At 37.3% G+C, this 20,765-nt stretch overlaps 3 protein-coding genes across 5 annotated transcripts in view; 1 reads left to right on the top strand and 2 right to left on the bottom strand.

Moving 5' to 3' along the window:
* LOC111501841 (alpha-tocopherol transfer protein-like) overlaps positions 1 to 11,087 on the top strand; it is a 36,556-nt gene extending 25,469 nt beyond the window's left edge. Inside the window, exons 4-6 of the mRNA XM_074183631.1 lie at positions 4,361 to 4,471; positions 7,242 to 7,344; positions 10,823 to 11,087. Of these exons, the coding sequence (XP_074039732.1) occupies positions 4,361 to 4,471; positions 7,242 to 7,344; positions 10,823 to 10,965 (357 nt within the window). The 3' untranslated portion in view covers positions 10,966 to 11,087. The remainder of the gene's footprint in view (positions 1 to 4,360; positions 4,472 to 7,241; positions 7,345 to 10,822) is intronic.
* Positions 11,088 to 12,103: 1,016 nt separating this feature from the next.
* Positions 12,104 to 14,246, bottom strand: LOC141485881 (uncharacterized). Its single transcript, XM_074183469.1, has 3 exons — positions 13,219 to 14,246; positions 12,938 to 13,159; positions 12,104 to 12,880 (listed from the first exon to the last, which is right to left on the bottom strand). Exons 1-3 carry the CDS (start codon positions 13,387 to 13,389, stop codon positions 12,233 to 12,235), a joined length of 1,041 nt encoding a protein of 346 aa, XP_074039570.1. The 5' UTR covers positions 13,390 to 14,246; the 3' UTR covers positions 12,104 to 12,232.
* Positions 14,247 to 15,594: 1,348 nt separating this feature from the next.
* The window catches only part of LOC111501840 (retinaldehyde-binding protein 1), a 42,460-nt gene continuing 37,289 nt past the window's right edge, over positions 15,595 to 20,765 (bottom strand). For 2 of the 3 annotated variants that reach the window (XM_023155752.2, XM_023155753.2), the window contains exons 6-7: positions 19,727 to 19,829; positions 15,595 to 15,828 (exon numbers count right to left, since the gene is read on the bottom strand). In XM_023155752.2, coding sequence (XP_023011520.2) covers positions 15,680 to 15,828; positions 19,727 to 19,829 — 252 coding nt within the window. In that variant the 3' untranslated portion in view covers positions 15,595 to 15,679. Of the gene's footprint in view, positions 15,829 to 16,658; positions 16,817 to 19,726; positions 19,830 to 20,765 lie in introns of those variants that run through there. The other variant, XM_074183470.1, reaches the window with a different exon arrangement.

Below are 20,765 nucleotides of genomic sequence, written 5' to 3'. Positions count from 1 at the left end.
CAAGTAGCATGTCAGCATTTAACTGAAACATATGCAAAACAATGGATAGGTCGAGAAGGACCACAGAACTGGCCCGGCCGATCCTCGGATCTCAGTCCTCTCGATTTCTCTATTTGGGGCCATTTGCAGCATTTGTTTATCGTACTCCTGTTCGCAATGTAGAGGACTCAAGAAACCGCTTCATCGATGCGTGCAGGGTAATCAGAGAGACTCCAGGAATATTTGAGCGAATACGTGGCTCAATGCGCTGACGTCTAGACGCATGCGTAATGTCTGAAGGTAGACATATTGAACATTTACTATGATTTCTACATGTTGTGTGTTTTGTTATAAATGAATTAGTTTTGTTTATTACCCTTTGATCGTTCAATGCAGGTATTACCTACAAAATAACAATAAATCCAGTTCGCATTTATGACGATGTATCTCTGTAGTTCTTCGTAAAATAATTTTTTGCTGCAAACTGGTTCATTTTGGGCAAAAAAACCAAGAGGCGTTTTTGTTTAGAATGGATCAAGCCATCGTAAATAGGTTCCTAAATGTTAAACAAATAATAAGACAAAAAGTTACATTGGAAATAAATTTTAGGGGTTCCGTTTTCCACCCCATACAACCATGGGGTAAACCAAATACATTACTGGCTAAGTGTCTTTTCGGTAGTACAAATCGTCAGGTTAATTTCAATATTGTAACTTTTTCAGTGCTCGTGAAAAAAATTGTTATTCAAATTTTATGTACACTCTATAAGGGGCTGTATCTTAACAAGGGATGTTCCAATGAAGTTTCTTTATATGAAAGATCCTATCTTTTTTTCAATGAGGAATCACCTTCTTGAATGTTTTACAACTCATTCAGTTACACCTTGTATTGTTCTACTGTCGACAGCACTCGTCGACTCACTCAGCACTCTCGACAGCACTCTCGTCATTCCATTTGGATTCCAGGACATCAGCTTTACTGGCAGCAGAGGTTGCATATCCTAATGATGATCTAGAGGTGATTTCAAATTGGCGTGAAATTACCAAGGTTCAATTAAATGCCACGAAACCCCACGCATTAGTTTTCTCCAAAAAGATAAATGTCTCCGAACCGGATATAATAATATCAGTACAGACAATTCCGCTTTCTGCGAAATCGTCACCAATATGTCGTGGCACAATGAAAAAAAGAGAATTGAGATTTTCTATGTTTTTTATCACTTTTATTTGTAACTGACGCTACTGCGATTTCGTCCTATTTCAATTTCATACATTGAACTTCGAGTATACTTTGAGTATTATCTGTTACAAATAAAAGTGGTTAAAAACATTAGATTAGATTAGATTATCCTGGAGCTGTCCCATGGCCTGATTTACTGAGACTTTTTCAGATCTATTGTGATGCTCCTAGGTTGTCAGAGCTCATTTTCCAGCTTGACCTCTTTGATGAGTCTCCATAGCCTTGTCAATGACCCCTTCATATTGCTGGCAGCCTCTGGTTTCTCTTCCCCGCATCTTGCGTGTCTCAGCCTTGCTATCGCTTCACATTCACAGAGCAATCTGAGATGCGGTTTCTTCCTCTTCTTGACAGAACCTGTATTGGGTTTCTTCTGTCAGACCTATGTTGCTCAAATGTTTCCTGAGTCGGCTACGCTCCGTTAATAGACCCACCACTACCCTTACAACCTTACGGTTGTGGTTTAGCAGGTCTTCTGTGAATCTGAGCGATGGTTTCTTTATGAACTTTTTCACCTATCTCTTCCCTGGAAGCTTATTCCACCAATCTATCAATTTGACTTGCATCTATGAATTCATGGATGTCTTTTTACATACTTTCGCTACCCAGCAGAAGAGTTCTGGGCCGATCATAGCCTTGAATGCGCCTTTACGGGTTAGAACTTTGGCCTCCTTATTGTCCTTATGACCCTCATGTCCGAGTACCCAAGATTGAGTGCCCTCAGATAGCTTCCCACCAGCCTCAATTGCCACCTGGCTGACGGAGAAAATGACAATGGATTTATTTGTGACCTGTTTATTTCTCCAATGAAGTTTTCGAAGGCCACTACTTCTGCCTGGAACACAGTTGCATTATATCCGAGGCTGAGTGCGTTTCTCGTCTTTGCTCTGCCTCCGTATATACCGGCTCCCACTACTTCTTGGACCTTTGAGCCACCTGTATACTGAGTTTCTTCTGCTTTTATGTAAAAAACATGGGGAGTTTCAATTCTCTTTTCTTCATTATGATTTCCTACCGCGTAGTAACAGCTATATCCATCAATTTCTTAGAACAATTGCAAAGGTTACTTCACAAACGTTTGGAACACTGTTCCATACCAGAAAACTGTACACAACTCAGCAACTTTTGATGTCTTATGAAGCTCAGATCAGAATTTCTGCTCCTGAGCATACCCTGAAGCTGCTGGGTTCCATCCAGCAAAGAGCCATGCTCCTGAAGATACGATTATCACTTGCCATTTTGATAGTCTGGGTAATTGAAGAAAAGTTGGAGATTCGTTTCTCTAGTATAGATTTTTTCACGAGGGGTGTTTCAAGTGATTTGGCACATTTGATTTTACCGAGAGCGGTAAATATGAGAAATACGTGACGGACTTGAGGTTCAACTCAGTACACCTGTTCACTGTTCAAAAACTCTTCTTTTTGGAGAACGGCGCTTATGTGGAATAAACTTTCTGCAGCGATTAAAATCCAACGTGATTCGCTACTTTGGCACAAGCACCGCTCTCAAAGCGCAATGACGATTTTCCTGTTGTGCTTGCATTTTTTTATCAAATGAAGCGGTTTTTGAGACGAGCTTCCAGTTGTAAACAAGCCTGATGTGTCTCTAATTTTATGAATGTGTCTCCTTCTGCAAAGGATACAAATAGTTTTTTATCTATGGGTATCCATCTACCATCAAGTTAGGATTCAAAGTGCATAAATTCACTTCAGATACGGATATTAGCAATCGCTTCAACGTTTGGTACGATGGAAGTGGCAATTTCCGAACTTTCTGCCCTTTGAAGAACTCTTTTTTTTTGTCTGAATAGTTCAATTCTTCCTCAACTTTTGGTAATAGTGAAAAGTTACTTTACGAGCTTTCGAAAAATTGGTTGCGCATCCTATTGTAATCTTAAACTGGCTTTCAAACCCTGGATTTCACCCGTATCTTAGTGGAATATTTTTGTAATTATTCCTTCAATTGACTATAGCTTGACAAATGTTTTATTTCTAACTGTCTGTCTTATCTATTCCCGCCCAAAAGTGGATATTTACCCGCTTATACATATACATATACATATAAATTTGAATATTTGGTAATGTTCACGTATTGTATTCATGTATTGTACACGAACCGGTGTGGAACCTTCCACAACTTAAGACTGTTTACTGTAGCTCAATTTGATATCTAGTTCAAAGATATTTTCCACCTCCAGCAGGAGTGATACTTCAACAGCATAGGTGAAAAAGATAGCAAAGTTTTGTGAATTCCAACTATTGAGGTATACAGAATAATCACCCCAATACTCAATAAACAATGTATCGAAATTACTCTAGCCATCTCTGTATCTGTAGAGTCGGGAGGGTGAGTGTAAGCCCATAGTACTTAGGCCACATGTGAACCATTGTACATCCTCCCGAGGAGTTGTCCTCCTAGGTCATCGTCGATCCTGTCTTTTCCAGGAAGGTAGACAGGTCAGTGGGAGATATCTCCTTTATATCGGCAGGTGTAGGCCAAGACTCGCCGAACACACATTCTCTTATTGACGATAACTCCAGGCACTCGCACAGGACATGCCTGACAGTCTCATCTTCCTGTTCACACATCCTGCATAGAGGTGTGTCCACCAGCCCCATATTATGGAGGTGTTTCCTTAGTCGACAGTGACCAGTCAGAAATCCTACTGTTAGGCGTAGATTTTTCCTGGTCATTGCCAAATATTTCTTCGGCGCCAGCTTCCCAGGGTCATCCAAGGTGATTCTGGCAAGATTACATCCTTTGGTTTCGTCCCATCTCTTTGAGGATTGAGCATGGGTGTAACACTTGACTAGTTCCGCAATTGTCGAAGTCATCAGCCCGTAGGTGCCACTCTAGCCATATTCAAACCCAAGTTACGTTCATGTGCAAAATCAATACTTTTTGAGAATACCAGCTAAGATATCACCAAAACGACGATTTTCGGAAAATGAAGAATGGAATGATGAGTATTATCTAGTAGGGTAATTTTTCAAATAATTATTTCAATCTGATTTTCTCATTTGGTTCCACATCATGTTTTCTACAACTGTTCTCGTAATTCAAATATTACAGTAATTTCACATTTCAAATTCAGTTATTTTGAAAAGGTAGAATATGTCATGACATATATTCAATTGTTTTTCAGTTGTCCACAACAAGTCGAATAAAGAATGTGCACCTGGTGAATGTACCACCCTTGATAGAGCAAGTGAAGATGCTTCTGAAACCAATTATACCGAAAAAACTATTCGAGAGGGTGAGTATTATCACTTTCTTTGTGATAGATTTCTCTAAGGAACCTGTAATTTCGAAGTTGAAACCTGAAATTGCGATAAAAATGACTTTCAGAATATTTATGAAGTTTTCAATATGAATATCTGAAAAAAATCATGATAATGATGCGATCATGTTGCGAGCTGGTGCATGGTATTACGCATAGTAAGCATTTTTATGATGTGATCTTTTCTCGCAAAATTGAGTCCCAGTCTTTACCAAAATAAATCTGAAGAAATGAACTTTAAATGTTCAAGCCAGTTTCGGATATACCTACACAGTATGTTAAATGGACTGACGCCTATCAGAAAACAACTAGTTCCTTGGCTAATACCAAGAACGGCGTTGGATTTTATCCGACAGGCGTCAGTGCAGGAATCTTCACAGAAAATTTTCTGCATATGCAATTGCCAATACAACTGAAAGAGTCGAACTTTAATTTTGGAACGATCATACTTACAGACCGGTTTGGGCTCCTTGGCGACTCGTCAGTGCAAGATAGTGACCATCATCGACCTAAATTCAATATTATTCCATAATTGAATATCCCCCCTCCCATGCCCCCTCCTGGGTTGAGTGCCCTGAAGTAGAAGTTCCCCCCCCAGCTAGTTAGCGAGGAGAACCTACTACCCCACTCCATCCACCCCCGCTCTCCGAACGGTCCTCAACTTACTGATGGGCACTTCAGCAAGATTGACATCTGATTTCTTTTGGTCGAAAGTCAGCCTTTAGGTGCTATTCTTTCGCGATCGGTAAAAATGTTCTGTCATGACTATTCCTAACTGAATTTTTGCATAGGGGCCCTCAAAAACTAACCGGCGGCTATTGTTATTAGCGTTGAGCATTCCTCAGTGATTCTAAGAACCTGGGGTCATCCATGTTCAACGCGTCGTGTAGATCGCGTAGCGCTGGGTTGTTGTGCGATCTAATTCTATCGAACACGCTTTCTGCGTGTTCTCTCATATACACGTCCACAAATTACGTGTCCAGGTCTAAGTCTCTGTATATAAATCTATTGGAGATGTAGTACGGTGCGTTCACGGCGGCCCTTACGCTCGCGTTCATGAACGACTGAATCCTCTTCCTGTATGTCTGTGCGCACTGGCACCAGGCAGTGCATGCGTACAGTATTATGGGCATGAGAACGGTTTTGATCATCAGCAACTTCATTTTCAACCCCATGTTGCTTCTGCGTCCTATGATTGGTGCCAGTCGTTGTCTGGCGTGTCTGGCCATTCCGATTCTCTGCCGTACATGAGATTAAAATGTTAATCTCCTGTCTAAGGTGACCCCCAGGTATGTCGCTTTGTTAGACCACGGAATCTCTTGTCCTTTGAAGGTGGTCAGTGTAGATTGAATATCGAAATTCTTTCAGAGTATTTCATTCCTCGTCTTAAGTTGGAACGAACAACAAAAATGTCACTCCATCTAGTGGACGAGGTACTAACCAACTGCATATCCGAAATTTGCCCGATTCCTCTGAATGAGAAAGAAAAACTTCCTTATTAGTCAGCATAGCCCACTGACTATTAGGAAAGTTTTCCAAAATGTCTTCTACTTCCACATCACAGTAGACTTTGTCTGGTAGAATTCAAATATACAGGAATGGATTTCAATTGTTTACTGTGAAAATGAAAACAACAATAAAAGTTAATTGACGCTCCGAGGCAACTTCATTGATTTCAGTGGCGCATTTGCTCTTTCAGCTGCAATAAAACCCGGAAAAACCTGCAGCACCACATTATCTGAAGATTTCGATCTGCCAATGTCCTCTCTTTCATAAAACAAAATGTAGGGTGTCTCCAGAGGCTCCAAAAGATTCAATACATCGCCAGATCACTTCGTGACACGACTATCGTCAAACTTAAAGTCCGATTCGTCTCTGACCGAGGCGTAATAATGACCAAATTGAACGCCAGAACCACAGTGAACAATGACTGCATAAATATTATAATAGTGAACTGCTTCCGTCAGAGGTTGAGTCTTGTTTAAAGATCATCAGTGTTATTATCAGATTGACTAGTGCCTCAGTTATACTTGTTTCCTCATAACAGTCAGTTAGTTTGGCGCATGTTTGGCAATAAAATCGATCATCACCCGATAAAAATGTAATCAGTTCACGACCAAACTCCACAGAATACGTTTCCATCAATTTGTCCTATTCAATTTCTCCGCTTTATGAATGGTTGCTACTTGTATTTCGACAAGTAGCGATCAATTCAGTGTCGATTTGAATTTAATGAAGATGTATGTCAACAAATCCATAGTGCTCTCCGGCCAACAGCTGCCGTTCACAAATGTGCAAATAATGAATTATCAATAATTTGCTACTACATCATCAAAAGTTTTTCATTCATACTTTGTAGATAACTTCTCCTCCTAACATCCAGTATTTTGAAACTCATTTCAATCTTGTCTCAAATGAGGAATATAATCATACAATTGTGCAGAATACAAAAAAGTTTTGAAGAAAATTGTATCAGCGAAGTCTTGTTGATCGAACGCATTATATTGTTAAAATCACAGTTTGGCAGGTTTAATTTTTTTTTCACATGTTTCAGTTTGCGAACCAAAGAGGTTTCCCAAGCAACTGATTCATTTTTTACTATAGAAGGTTTCAACTCGAACTTTAATATTTATTTCAAAATCAATATTATATCATAATTATTATGTTGTTCATAATACTATTTCATTGTTTTATTTGCAAATACGCTATTTATTTGGATTGAGGAGAAACATTCTAATTGTTACAGATACGAACCCACGAAAATTTTGAATCCCTTCAAGAATGTATACCCAAAGAATATCTGCCATTGGATTTTGGAGGAACAGAACCTTCAATATCAGAAATTGAAAGTGAGTATGAGAGTTATTAAATGTTGAGAATTCTACTTGTTTGGAACAGATGTTGGAGAAGGTTTGGTGAATTAACTGAGTAGAATGAAAATTAGAATTGTCATGTATTCAAAACACGAAATGTGAATGTTTACAGATAGTTATGTACAAACACATTTCCATTTCATTATTCGTATCAAAATGGTGAGGGTGAAAAATTATGAAGTAACATCAATTCTATTCATCTGGACAGAAACTGATTTTCCATTAGAGCTAGTGGAAATGAATGAATTAGGTGAATTTTATTTCTTTTCAAAAAATATTCGTTGATTTCCATTTATCAATTTCTATTTTGTCTTCATAGAAGTAGTCTCCCGTAGATATGACACACTTTGTCAGCGTTTTTTCCTATCCTCGAAGCAGTTTTGATATGCACTTTTTGGTCCTTGAAGTCTCTCAAACATCGCAAACTGCCGTCCTTTTATGGGTGTTCTGATCATGGAAACAGAGAAAAGTTGCCGGTGGGTCAAATCTGGTGAATACGGTGGCTGAGGCATGACTACGGTGTTATTTTTAGGCAAACAATCAAGAACAAGCAAATTGAGCAAATGCATTATCGTCTGTTCAACTGTTCATCAACTGTTTTCCTACAATACCGGTCTTTTTCTTCGTATTGCTTCTCGCAGAACGACTATGTGGTGTAGTGAATCAGGAGATACACTACGCCACGGCAATGTAAGGAAACAGTGAGCGAAACCTTGATTCTCCTGGGCTCTTCCAATGGGACGATTGAACTTTGGTTTCGATGTCATAACCCTATTCCTATGATTCGTCACCAATTATGCACCTTCAAGGCAAATCTGGATCTCTGTTGACGTCATTCAACAATTACTGAGCGATGCTCATGCTACTGTTTTTTTTTGTCAAAATTCAGCAATTTTGGTACGAACTCTACTGTCAAAATTTTCAAAATAATTGCATGGCATGAGTCAACCGATATGCCAACATCCTCAGTTACTGATTCGATGACTCTATGAATTTTCTTCACTCTCTTGACATTTTTACAATGTGGCCTATCTTGTACTCCACATGTTTGTCTGTGTGGCAGCAACGAACGCTGCGATCCACTTTCGTGACCACTTTTTTTTTCATTGGTGTGGATCCAATGTTGCCTAAGGAGGATTCCGCTGGCTGGCTTGAAACACAGCGGCAGGTTTTGAATTGGCTAATCTCGCCCTTTGCTTATCCGAGCCCTAACTCGGTGTTTTCTTGCTCCCGGAATTGCAGGGTAGCTTACCCCCAGGGTTAACCTTACTGGATGATCGGAGAAGTTGTCGTCATGTTCATCTTCGTTTTTTTCATCATCAGAAGATTGTGAAGCTAGTTTGGTTTCTCCTACCTTCTTTATCTTGCAGTGGAATATATTGAAGCTTATGAAGCTGTCTAGCTGACGGTCAGGAGAGCGTAGGAAATGATTTGTCAATGAGGAGTTCCCCACAGTGAATAGCAAAGCAGCTAACAGGTAAAAGTTCAGTAACTTTCAAAAATCCAGGAAATTCAGTGTAAACACTCTGTAACAACTGCCATTGCGATAGTTACCGTAAAATATTATTTCTTTCATAGAGATCGAGATCGATCACCCGTTTCTTCGGTCTCGATATTTTTCCAGTTGAAAAAGCGCTGAACTACTTCATGACTGTCGGACCTATGAGCGTCGTCGTGGTCATGTTTAAGTTGGACTAGACTAAACAAATGAATATATTGCATCCTAACGATGATCATACATCCTTTGGAAGGTTAAAAAAATGGTGAATTGAGGTTTTTGTGGCTAGCGTTTTTGACGCGAGGGCTTGGGAGAGTTTTTGTGGGAGACACGAAAAGTCGTTTACCGAATCTCGTCGAGACGATATCGGGGGTCTCATCCCTCAGCCTTCAAGGCTGAGGAAAGTGGCCTGAATAGGGGACTTATTTTGTTTGTAAGCGCGTGGTGCGAAATTCAAAAAAAATCGATAGAGAAATCATAAACTGGTAATGGGTACAGGGGAGTTTAAATCAAAAGTGTTGGTGTAGAAGACATACCGGGTCAACGGAACCTATGGTTGGCCATGAACCACCCAAAGAGGCGTTATGTGAGTGTTTGTTTTTTTTTTCTACTAACCAGTCGATATTTGAGAGAGAGTTCACATATTTATTTTGTCTGAGTCCACTTTCTATTTGCAAAGAGGCTACACATTGTTGAGGTTTAAGTGCGAGTTGTTAGCTAGAGTTCATATTACAATTACAAAAAAAAGGGCGCAAATTTAAAAAATCTGTTCAAAATTAGTTTTTTCGTTAACCAGCTGTCGCACCCCTACGAACGACAACCCTCAGAAGTCGAAACTTGTGCGAGCTAGGGATTAACAAGGTCTTAGCTTTTAACGTATGATTCCTAACAAGTTATACACCACTCTCCTTGAAGTAAAAGTTAAACCGAGTTGGTGCGTTTGTAGTCATTCAACAGGTTGAATTAATAGTAAATAGCATTGTAAAATTGGCGGCATGTCATTTGTTCTATTTTCCTTTATTTTATAGAATTTACCATTTTCCTTTTATATGAGATTTTACACGTTGTTTTTTTTATTACTTCGTCCATGGAGTCGTTTTTCTACTTATTATACTTTATATTTGAAATCTTGAACTTTCATTTTCTCTTGGACTGAGAAAAACACCATCCTCTTAGAGTGAGATTAAGAAAACAAAACAAATAAGAGACTTTTTGTCAATTTATCGAGAAGAGAATAGTAGATGAAAATCATTTCGATTAGGATTGAAATTCAGTTCTGGAACCCCATAATGTGAGAAAATATAAGTAGGTATACCAAATGACCAGATTTCAAAAAGACCGGCCTTCGTGCGATAGGCACGAACCCTACAGCCTGTTCGGAATTGCCTGCATCTGGTGACAGCAGCTGCTAAAATGGATTTAAAAAAGAATATTTAAATCAGAAAGAGTCATTTATTACAAACCCGGCCTGTACTGAAGATTTCCCGTATAGAAGTTGTTATCAGCACACCAATAAATAATAATTTTGGGGTTAATTGGTGTCTGATATCTTGAATATCTGCACTGTAGGTGTAATATGAAGCCTACCTTCAATGCAGATGGTGCACCACATCACAATTATAAACACTTTTGTGTAAACCGGGATAATTGAAAACAGATCCAGACTCGTTAAGTCGAATTTACCGGTGACGATCTTTACAACCAGGTCGCTTGAATTTTTTCACGTTGGTGCTGGGGCTGATGATGCTGTGGCGTCCAGGGCGAGCGTCGTCATTTATATTTTGAGACATTTTGTGGAAAACTCGTACCAGTTGTAAACATTTTTCAAAAATTCAAGATTGATAAGAGCAAATGTTCATTATCAGTGAGAGATTTCAAACATCGCACTCAATATATTCCTCTTACACCAGATATTATCTTCGACTGTGTTTTAAAATATTTCCACTATTGTTACAGAAAGATGGTATGAGAAAATAGAGAGCCAGGAAAAGATTTTCAGAGAACTGCTCAATTGCAAATCAACTATCCAAGATTGGACAGACAAACATATTGGAGAGTTAAGTATGGAAGGATCATTCAGAAAACTCACCATTGACTAGATATCCTGTCATTAACATACTTATTCAATGAAACATTTTGAATAGTGAACATTCGAGTTTATCAACTGAATTTGAATTATGGAATGTATTTCTAAATGAAATAAATAAAATCATTCAACATGTTTTGATCACCAGAATTTCTTATGGATTGTGTGCCTCCATCTTCGAACAATAATGAGTAGGAAACCAAAATGCTTTGATTCCATGAAAACCCTTCAACATGCTCTTCAAAAACTTTTCTTCATCAGTTTTGAAGGAACTGGAGGGAATAGGGGTTACAGATATTTCAAGTTATATCACCATGCCAAACAACCTTATTATACAAATTTCGTGACTGAATAACTCATATTCAGCAAAACGATATAAAAAAGTTACATTCTTTTTATTTGTTGACATCAACATATAGTTCACCTGGGCTTATTAATATCATCTAAATTTTTATGAAGTGGAAACTGGTATGATATATGATTCAACCAAAAAATGTTGATGTTTGAGAGAGTTAGGGTTCCGCCAGCCGAAGAGAGTAAAGTCAACTCACCTCATGAGAACACTCGAATATCAAATCCTCACTTATGAGCAATGTTATACCTTATTGGTGCAAATCGAAGCACTGCTTGATTCTAGACCCATTTACGCTATGAGTAATGATCCAAACGACTTGAGAGTTTTGACCCCAGGTCATTTTTTATCCCTCGAACCTATGACCGTCCTCCTTGATCCTGATTTGACTAATTTTAACATCAATCGCCTCGATCGCTGGCAACTGCTGCAAAGAGTTCATCAAGATATATGGAAACGGTGGCATAATGAGTATCTGCATACTCTGCAGCAGAGACATAAATGGATATCTCCTTCGAGAACCCCTCACGTGGGCGATCTGGTCCTAAAAAAAGATCAGCAGATTCCCCCGCTACAGTGACGTTTGGGAAAAATTGAAAAATTACATTAATTAAATTACGGAATAACAAGAGTCGTAACTTTACGCACTGCACATGGGATTATGCAAAGACCTTGCGTAAAACTTTGTCCTTTACCCTCCAATGATGATACCTAAAATACTGCGTATTTGGGCGGGGAGAATGTTCACTCCTCGTTCCTTCCTAGTTTAGTTAAATTTTTTATTTCTGACCGGGATATTATAAGCTTATATCGTCATAGTTACGCTATCAATAAAGAGGGTCATAACTCCCTTGGGACATTATAGATTTTATAATTCCCTCTACCTTCCACAAGTAAAAATAAATAGAAATGAAAATTGAACCATATTTTATTTATTCACGTCATTACAAATAATAAATGTACAATTTTGAAATGTTCCCTGAAAATTACTTCCGCCACTGGAAACAATTTCTTCTTTTGTATGGCTGGAGCTTCTGTTCACTACAGTCGAGGTACCTGCCTCTTCTGATGACAAAGTAGACAACATACGCGCCGTTTCATTTCTCAATTCGATGCTATCCTCCAAATACCCCTCCGCCACCGTGGAACTTTTCCAACCTCCGTGTCTTTTTAAGTTAGTCATAGTTGCTCCTGCATTGGCTAGAGCAGTAGCAGAAGTGCGACGAAGGCAATGTCCCGTATAGGAAGATGAGTTTGGCAATCCTAAATACATTGCGATTTTGCTGGGGATTTTCCCAAACATGTTTTTTCCAATTGGCTGAGATGTACATTTATTTTGTCGGAAGCTCAAAAAAAATCGTTCAATACCTTTAGGACGCAAAGACATATAAAGTCTTAATAAAGGCAAAGCGGAGAACTCTTTTTCATCCACAACTGTAAATTTCTTCGATACACCAGTTTTACTTTCCGGTACGTTCACTACCATAACGGAATCCCGGTCCTCTATATCCGATATCTTCATATTCAAAAGTTCCTGACTTCTGCATCCTCCAAAATAACCCATAATCAAAACAACCTATAACAAAAAAAAGGAAATAAATACACACAAAAAGGAAAATAAGAAAAAAATTACCTTATGCAATAAATGAATATCATTAGGAGCGTTCTTTAGGAATCTGATAACATCTTTAGGAGATAAAACAGCAGACTTTTTTGGCTTATAACTCTTACTGTTCCGTTTCAAAAAAGCCTGTAGTTCATTGACCTTAGAGAAATCTCGTTTCTCATGTATAGTCACCATCGATTTTAGCATTGACCATTTAGTCCATAAAGAATTCGGACTATACGTTTCTGACTGAAACGAATAAACACAATTACTACCAAATCTACCGAAAAACATAGAAAATTCCTTACCAGTTCTTGAAAATATGCCAGAAATACAGTTTCAGTGACATCTTTTGGCATAACATTTTTCCGTGTCAGCCAGTCCAGATATATCTTGTATTCTTTTTGGTATACGGCTTCACTTTTCGATGGAATTAATGATTCTCGTGCTTGTTCAGCTTTTTTCAAAATATCCTCCATTATATTTGGGGTAGAAAACACGTTTTCACCGCGAACACAGCTTGATAACAAAGTTCTGTTTATAAACAAGTAACATAGCAACAACCTAGCAACAAGAAAACTCTACTATAATCAACGGTACCTGATTCAAATATACCGGGAAGGTAATGGATTGGTACATTTTTCCGTTTCAAAAATGAACAAAATTTTATTGAAATCGGTCAGAAATAAAATTATCTATGTACCACGGGAATTAATGAGCCTTAATAACCTCAGGCAATTGCTGTCCCTCGGGCCAGAGGCCCTCGGGACGCAAACTTTGCCATCGGTAATTAAGGCCCTCCTAATTCCCTTGATACATAAATAACTATTCTTCCCTTCTAGATTAAGCATTCAATTATTATATATTATGTTACTTATTCTCAATAACCATTACCCGGTCATTCAACAAACATATTTGAGATTCTCTATCAGAATATTAGTCCCTCACTTTTTGCTCACGCTGTATCATAATTTCTGGCCAGCCGCCAGATGGTATGTCAGTTCTCACCGAGAAGCTCGCGCTGGCTATAGCAACTCCAAGTCGTATCGCAATCTCGAAAAACTCGAGAAACCTGACCCGGAAAAGTGCATTCCCATACCCAGAATACAGTCCATTTTGCATTACGTGTGAAAGAGCGGTGGAAACCACCGAAGCCAGAGAAGTCCAGGATTCCAGTTGAGTTGACTTCACTTTCTTCGGTTGGCGGAACTCTAACTCTCTCAAACATCAACAGTTGACATCAACATATAGTTCACCTGGGCTTATTGATATCAACTGAATTTTTATGAAGAGGAAACTGGTATGATGTTTGAAATACCTTCTGAAAAATCATATTTGTTTTCTCAATAACAATAATAATTTTTGAAAAAAAAAATTCTGGCTTCCTATTGCTACATCTTCTTAAAAAAAATGGGAATCGACAGAAAAAAATGAAAAAAGCAATTAATTTCAAAATTAGCTCTCAATGAAGATGTGTAAAGCAGACACAAATTGAAAGAAAAACTTCTCTCGAAATAACCACTTCCATATCAAAATTGAATTGAACGAAACAAAAAATTCACTCGAAGAAACTACTGTCATATGAACATTGAGTTAAACAAAAACCACTTTCTTCTATTCAGTTTGCACTCCAAAATTTCATTATACAATTGATTCAGGTTCAATTTACTGGATTGCTACAAAATGTTCTACCTATGTAGTTAATGACTACTTGATCAATATGTTACTACTAATTGACCCGTTGGTCATAAAGCTGAACGAAATGATTGACAGCAAATCATGTTTATTGAATGTAGTTCGCAATATCTACCTGATTATTTATTTTTTAAACGACATACATATAAATTATATACGTAAAATTTGGAAACTAGTACACTTTGATATGGAGAATAATCCAAATCACAAAACATATATACTTTCTTCTATTTTGTACGAAAGTTCTACCTGTTAGGAGACACCTTCGATATCCACACTATCTGAACCTCTGTTAATAAGTCTGTTTAAAAATCTGTTTTCTGTCTGTTTAAAATCTGTTTTTTCGTTAATCAGCTGCCACCCCCATACGAATGACAACTCTCAGAAGTTGGGAAACTTGTGCGAGCTAACGACTAACGAGGTCTTACCTTTTAACGTGTGACCCCTAACACGTTTGTTATCATCAAACATTTTATTAACGCAATTAGGAAATACCAAGAATATTCGAAATTGGTGTTATTGGTTATGATTTTTCAAGGTCAAATTACCAGTGGTGCCAATATATTTCAAATGTAGTGGCCCCACCAAACAAAGTGGTGCCAAATTCCCGCTTGGGGCTTAGTTCACGTGATATTAGTGTTACTAGTTAACAGTTTGAGCTCTTAGACGAACTTTTCATATATGCAGCGGAGTCGCATTGAAATTAATCGAGTCCCAGGCACTTTGTTGTCTGGCTCATGTCTTACCTGCACTGATGAGAAGTGATACGTCGATCTGTAGGTGATCCACTCGAATAACTTCAGCATGGTTCTGCTGCTGGATGAACCAGAAACATCTGCGAGACTAACCTCTCTGAGGTATCTTGCATAAATGTATGTCAGCTATAGTTAAATATCAAGCGTGGTATTAGCCACGGCAGTTGTTGTTTTCCGACAGATATTCAGCAGAACCTACTGTGTAGGTAGTTGGGAGAGGTGAATGTTTGGAGATTTTGTTTAGAAATTTTTATTTTCTTGATTGAGTAATATTCAAAATGAATTTTTTTTTCTAAATGATGGAATTGATCTGTATTTGTTAATCCATCTCCAGTTTTCTGAAGTTCCCATGGAATCCGAGCACTTCGTCATTGACTAGAGGTGATGGTCTAAGAATTTCATTGGTTTTCATCTTTGAAAGGTTGTTAAATCTAGTACTGTACTGTTCCAGTTTCTTCTTCCACAACTCTGTAACATGAACAAAAATATTTCAGAAACGTTGAAGAAGAAAAGAGCTGAGAAGATGACATTTCATTCCACAACAAAATGCTTCTATTCACCCAAATAATTTCTCAAAAATTTAATAATAGTACTCTGGAATGAAATCCTTGTGTAGGTACACGCGTCTTTGCGTTGGTATCTCAAACAGTGTCAACTCATCATTTCGATAATCCTTTTCTTCCGTTAGAGAATATACTGTATAATTCTTGACGTTGTGCATGGTGATTCGAGGACTAATCGATTTTACAAAAACGCAACACGTGTTTCGCCATACAATGGCTGTTTCGGGCGTGTATTTACTAACTATATTCTACATACATAATGCATCAAATACCTAATTTTACAATTTGAAGTACCTACATTTCAAGTACATGATTTTCACCTAAGTTTATAATGAATATAAACACATTGAATAGTTCAGAGAGGGCCACCAATAACTACGTATGTTTGATGGCCCAACAGGTATATTTTTCTTACATCAATAAGCCAACCCGAGTAACAAAGCTCTACCTTGATCGATCATATCTACATAAAACTATCTGGTAAACACATACTTGATAAACTCCCACTGAAAACATATATATATATATATATATATATATATATATATATATATATATATATATATATATATATATATATATATACAACCAATTTGACTGATCATTACACAATTATGCTTTCCATAAACATTATGTCAGCAACATGCGATTCAAACACAAATAACACAGTCGAAACATCTTAAATTTTTATTACTCAAAATAAAATGAAAACATTTTTTGAAAAAGAGAAATGGGATGACGTTCTAATTTCGAATAACCCAGCACAGGCCTACAACTTGTTCATTGATAAAATAGAAAATTATAATCTTTAATCCACTCAAACTATATCCATCACGTATAGCAAAAAAAGTTGAAACCCTGGATGACATTAGGCCTGTAGATATAGGGACAACCTAAAAATTAAATAAACGATATACCGAAGAATTACATGTAGAATATAAAACTTATAGAAACTATCTCAACAATTTGATAAAATTGCAACATGATAATCACTATATAAACAAGATTCACGAGGCCCAACATAATCATCGAAAAATCTGTCAAAATTCAAACGAATTGATGAACAAAGGTACGAAACAGAAAGATAAATATAACATTACAAATCAATATGGTCAAAAAATTGTTACTGACAAGGAGAATTCAAAATACTTTAATACTTTCTTTGTGGGTATAGGAAAACAGATGGAAAATAAAATCGATAAACATGACATTATACCGAAAATTGAATCCAATATCACAAAGTCCCTTTTTCTGAACCCAGTGACAAAAAATGAAGTCATTAAGATAATATCTACATTAAAAAACTACAGCTTTTCAGGTCCTGATAGCATAACGGTCCAGTTTATAAAAAGGCATCATTTACTTCTATTGGGTCCTCTCTGTCATATCATTAATTTATGCTTTCTGAAAGGAAACATACCAGCCGCTTTCAAAGAATCGATAACAACCCCAGTTTTTAAATCAGGTGACAGAAAACTTGCAACAAATTACAGACCAATAACCATTATTAATAACTTTGCCAAGATTTTTGAAAAGTGCTTGAAAAATAGGCTAGTTGATATTTTAGAACAAAATAGTATTTTATTTGAAGGTCAATTTGGTTTCAGAGAACATATGTTAATCGAAAATGCAATCTTTCAGTGTTTGGAAAAATTTCAATGACAAAAAAAAAGTTTGGCAGTATTTAGAGATCTGGCTAAAGCCTTTGATACAGTCAATCATCAAAGTCTTCTGGACCGTTTAGAAACTGTAGGAGTTAGAGGTATTACTTTAGACTTATTCAAAAACTATTTATCTGATAGAAATCAAAAGGTTAAAATAAACAGTACCCTCAGCGATCCACTACCTGTTAACATGGGCGTGCCCCAGGGGACAGTGCTGGGTCCTATTTTATTTTTGATTCATATTAACAATTTTCATGAACTTCATAATATCAATGGCAGGATGATATCTTACGCAGACGATACAGCACTTTTATTTGAAGGCGATTCCTGGGATGAAGTCTATGAGAGAAAGCTGAAATAGGGCTCAAATATGTACTTTCCTGGTTGAATATGAGCCTCCTGAGTCTGAATGTAGGAAAAACTAAGTTCATTGCATTCACCACAAAAAAAAAGACCAACCTTTAATAAACACCCTCACTGTTCATAAGTATCTATGCCGAACCTCAACGCAGTGCTCATGTCCAATAATTGAAAAAGTTGACAACTTGAAGCATTTGGGTGTATATGTAGACCAACACCTGCGATGGGATGAACACTTCGACAACACAGTTAAGAGACTCAATAAGTTAGTTTATAAATTCTATCAAATCAGATATGTGAATAATAAAAAGCTCTTACTTACGATTTACAACTAACTCGCTGAATCTTTATTGAGGTACAGTATCATTGTATGGGGTGGTCTCAGTAAAAAATTATTACACGTTCTAGAGGTTATGCAAAATACCATATTAAAAATAATTTTCAAGAAGAATAGAAGGTACTCTACTGAAGACCTTTACAAAGAAACTGGCTTATTTGATGTAAGAAAACTCTATACCTATCAATGCTTAATATGGATGCAAAATACCTCCATCTCTCAGATAAGTCATATTTACAACACACGTAATACCTAAATCTGAGCAGAAAACAAATGTTTCTCTCTGTAGGCTAACGCATACACAGAAATTTATATCATACTTCAGTCCAAAATTGTTGAACTTAGTCCCTTTAGAAATCAGAGTCATTCCTAATGAACGAAAAATGAAATCAAAACTGAAAGAATATGTGAACCAAAATTATGACAAACTGAAAACCGTATACGAACTCGAATAATTATAAGAAATACAAAATACAATGAATAACTTATATAACTTTGATTTTTTCTCTCTTTCTACTCACCAATCAACATATGAATACTCGCTGTAATCCAGGTTGATGACTACAACACAAGCATTGCTTAGGTAGCTCAGCCTGGACTCCCAATTTCCAGTTTTAGTTAGTTTTAGTTAGTTCTTTCCTTTTTTTTAGTTTCTCAAGTTATCTAATTTTAATATTGAATTCATATTGTATATCAAGCTTACCTGAATAAATATTTACTTACTTACTTACTTCATTAAATTACCTGAGCTCATGTTCCAGTTTGCACATTTGAAAAAATATTTAGTAATGGGGAGTTATTCAATTCTAATTAATCATTCAGTAAATTACTCGAATTCACGGATCTATTGATTTCTTAACATTCTAGAAGATTGAGTTTCGAACTCTTCTCTTCTGAATGTAACACGTTGTATTCATGATAGAACTCATGTCGTTCTGCTAAAAGTTGGTTTGCAAATATGGTATTGGTCTTTCTATTTATAACAACGTCTATGATCTGTGATTCTATTGAAAAGGGTTCTCCCTGTTTGGCCAATATACAGTTTTGGGCAGAAGGCACAAGTCAGCTTATATACTCCTGATTTATTCGACACCAAAGTTTTGTCTTTATTGTTTCGTTAATGATCAGGTACTTGAAATGTAGGTACTTCAAATTGTAAAATAAGGTATAATAAGCATTGAATATGTAGAATATAGTTAGTAGATGAGCCATTGTATGTCAAAACAAGTGTTGCGTTTTTGTAAAATCTAACGAAAAAGTTTTTTTTGAACACGTTAGTTATGAATTTTCATTCAATTATTACCTGATTGTTCTTACCATCAAGAAGACAAGAAATTATTAGAAATACCAAACGGATTTGAAAATTGTTGAATTAATGAAAATTATCTATGTTTTTTCATCATAACACCATTCAATTTTTGAATATCGTGAATGAAGCCTACCGTTCAGATCATAGAGAGACAACTCTGAACCTCCATAGTCCTTAGGTAATACCTCTAGAGGTATAATGTCTCCAATTTTCGAACAATCTTCGTGGAAAAATATCTGAAAATTAAAATATGAGTACCTACTTTAATGGAACAAAATCGACAACTATGATATTTTTAGTGAAATATGAAGCAACATATCTCAACACTGAAAACGTTCACGTGGAGGTACTGTTCAAAAAATTAAGTGAATGATCAAATTTCGCGGGCTACGTAAATTCGAGTAACGATTTTTTAATTTTTTTATGTTGATACATTTATTCCGAACATACTTTTACAGTTTCAGCTGTTGAGCATGTTCTATTTGTTGGTGAGAGGCATAAAAATCAAAAGTGTTCTGCGTGTTTGGCTATTTTCTGCTATCGAAATCAATGGATCATAAAATTTGCATTAAATTTTGTGTCCAAAATAGAAGTAGATGCTCAAAAACACTCGAAATTTTGACAGTGACAGGGGGTGAGTGGCTAGGGAGTCACTGTCGCTCTCTTATGGGTGATTGACAGGCCCCCGGTGCAGACCACACGGCACTCACCCAATAAAGTTTTCGCTCAACCACCCAATCCCGCACCTGCGGGCAACAGGCGTTGGCCGGTTTCAAACTAGATGTGTGGGAGAGGTGCCTTGCAAGAGCTCTCGACGGTTACTCATCCAACGTTGAAAAGGTAGCTTTCCTAACATGAGTGCCCTTCGGGGTAACGTAAGGGTATGCGGTACAGACCACACGCCGTACACCCAAAAGTTGTTGGCAAACCGCCTTATCCCGCTCCTACACGGGTAATGGGCGCGACGTCTTCGACATAACATGTGTGGTAGAGGATGCTCGAAAGAGTCCTCGACGGTTACTCATCAAACGTTGGAAAGGGAACTTTCCTAACATGAGTTCTAGAAGGAAGATGAGAGTCCGCTCCCGGCTGGAGGCTAGCGAGCCTCATTTCCAACTGGCGTTGGCCTCTTAGGGGCAGCGGCTCCACTAGCGGGTAACGGGATAGGGTTG

Source organism: Leptinotarsa decemlineata, unplaced genomic scaffold (genome assembly GCF_025532065.1).
Source record: "Leptinotarsa decemlineata unplaced genomic scaffold, Ldec_3_MD MMD2_tig00026340_RagTag_RagTag, whole genome shotgun sequence".
Lineage (NCBI taxonomy): Eukaryota > Metazoa > Arthropoda > Insecta > Coleoptera > Chrysomelidae > Leptinotarsa > Leptinotarsa decemlineata.
Note: the sequence above shows the minus strand (reverse complement) of the source record. Positions and strands in the feature narration are given on the sequence as shown.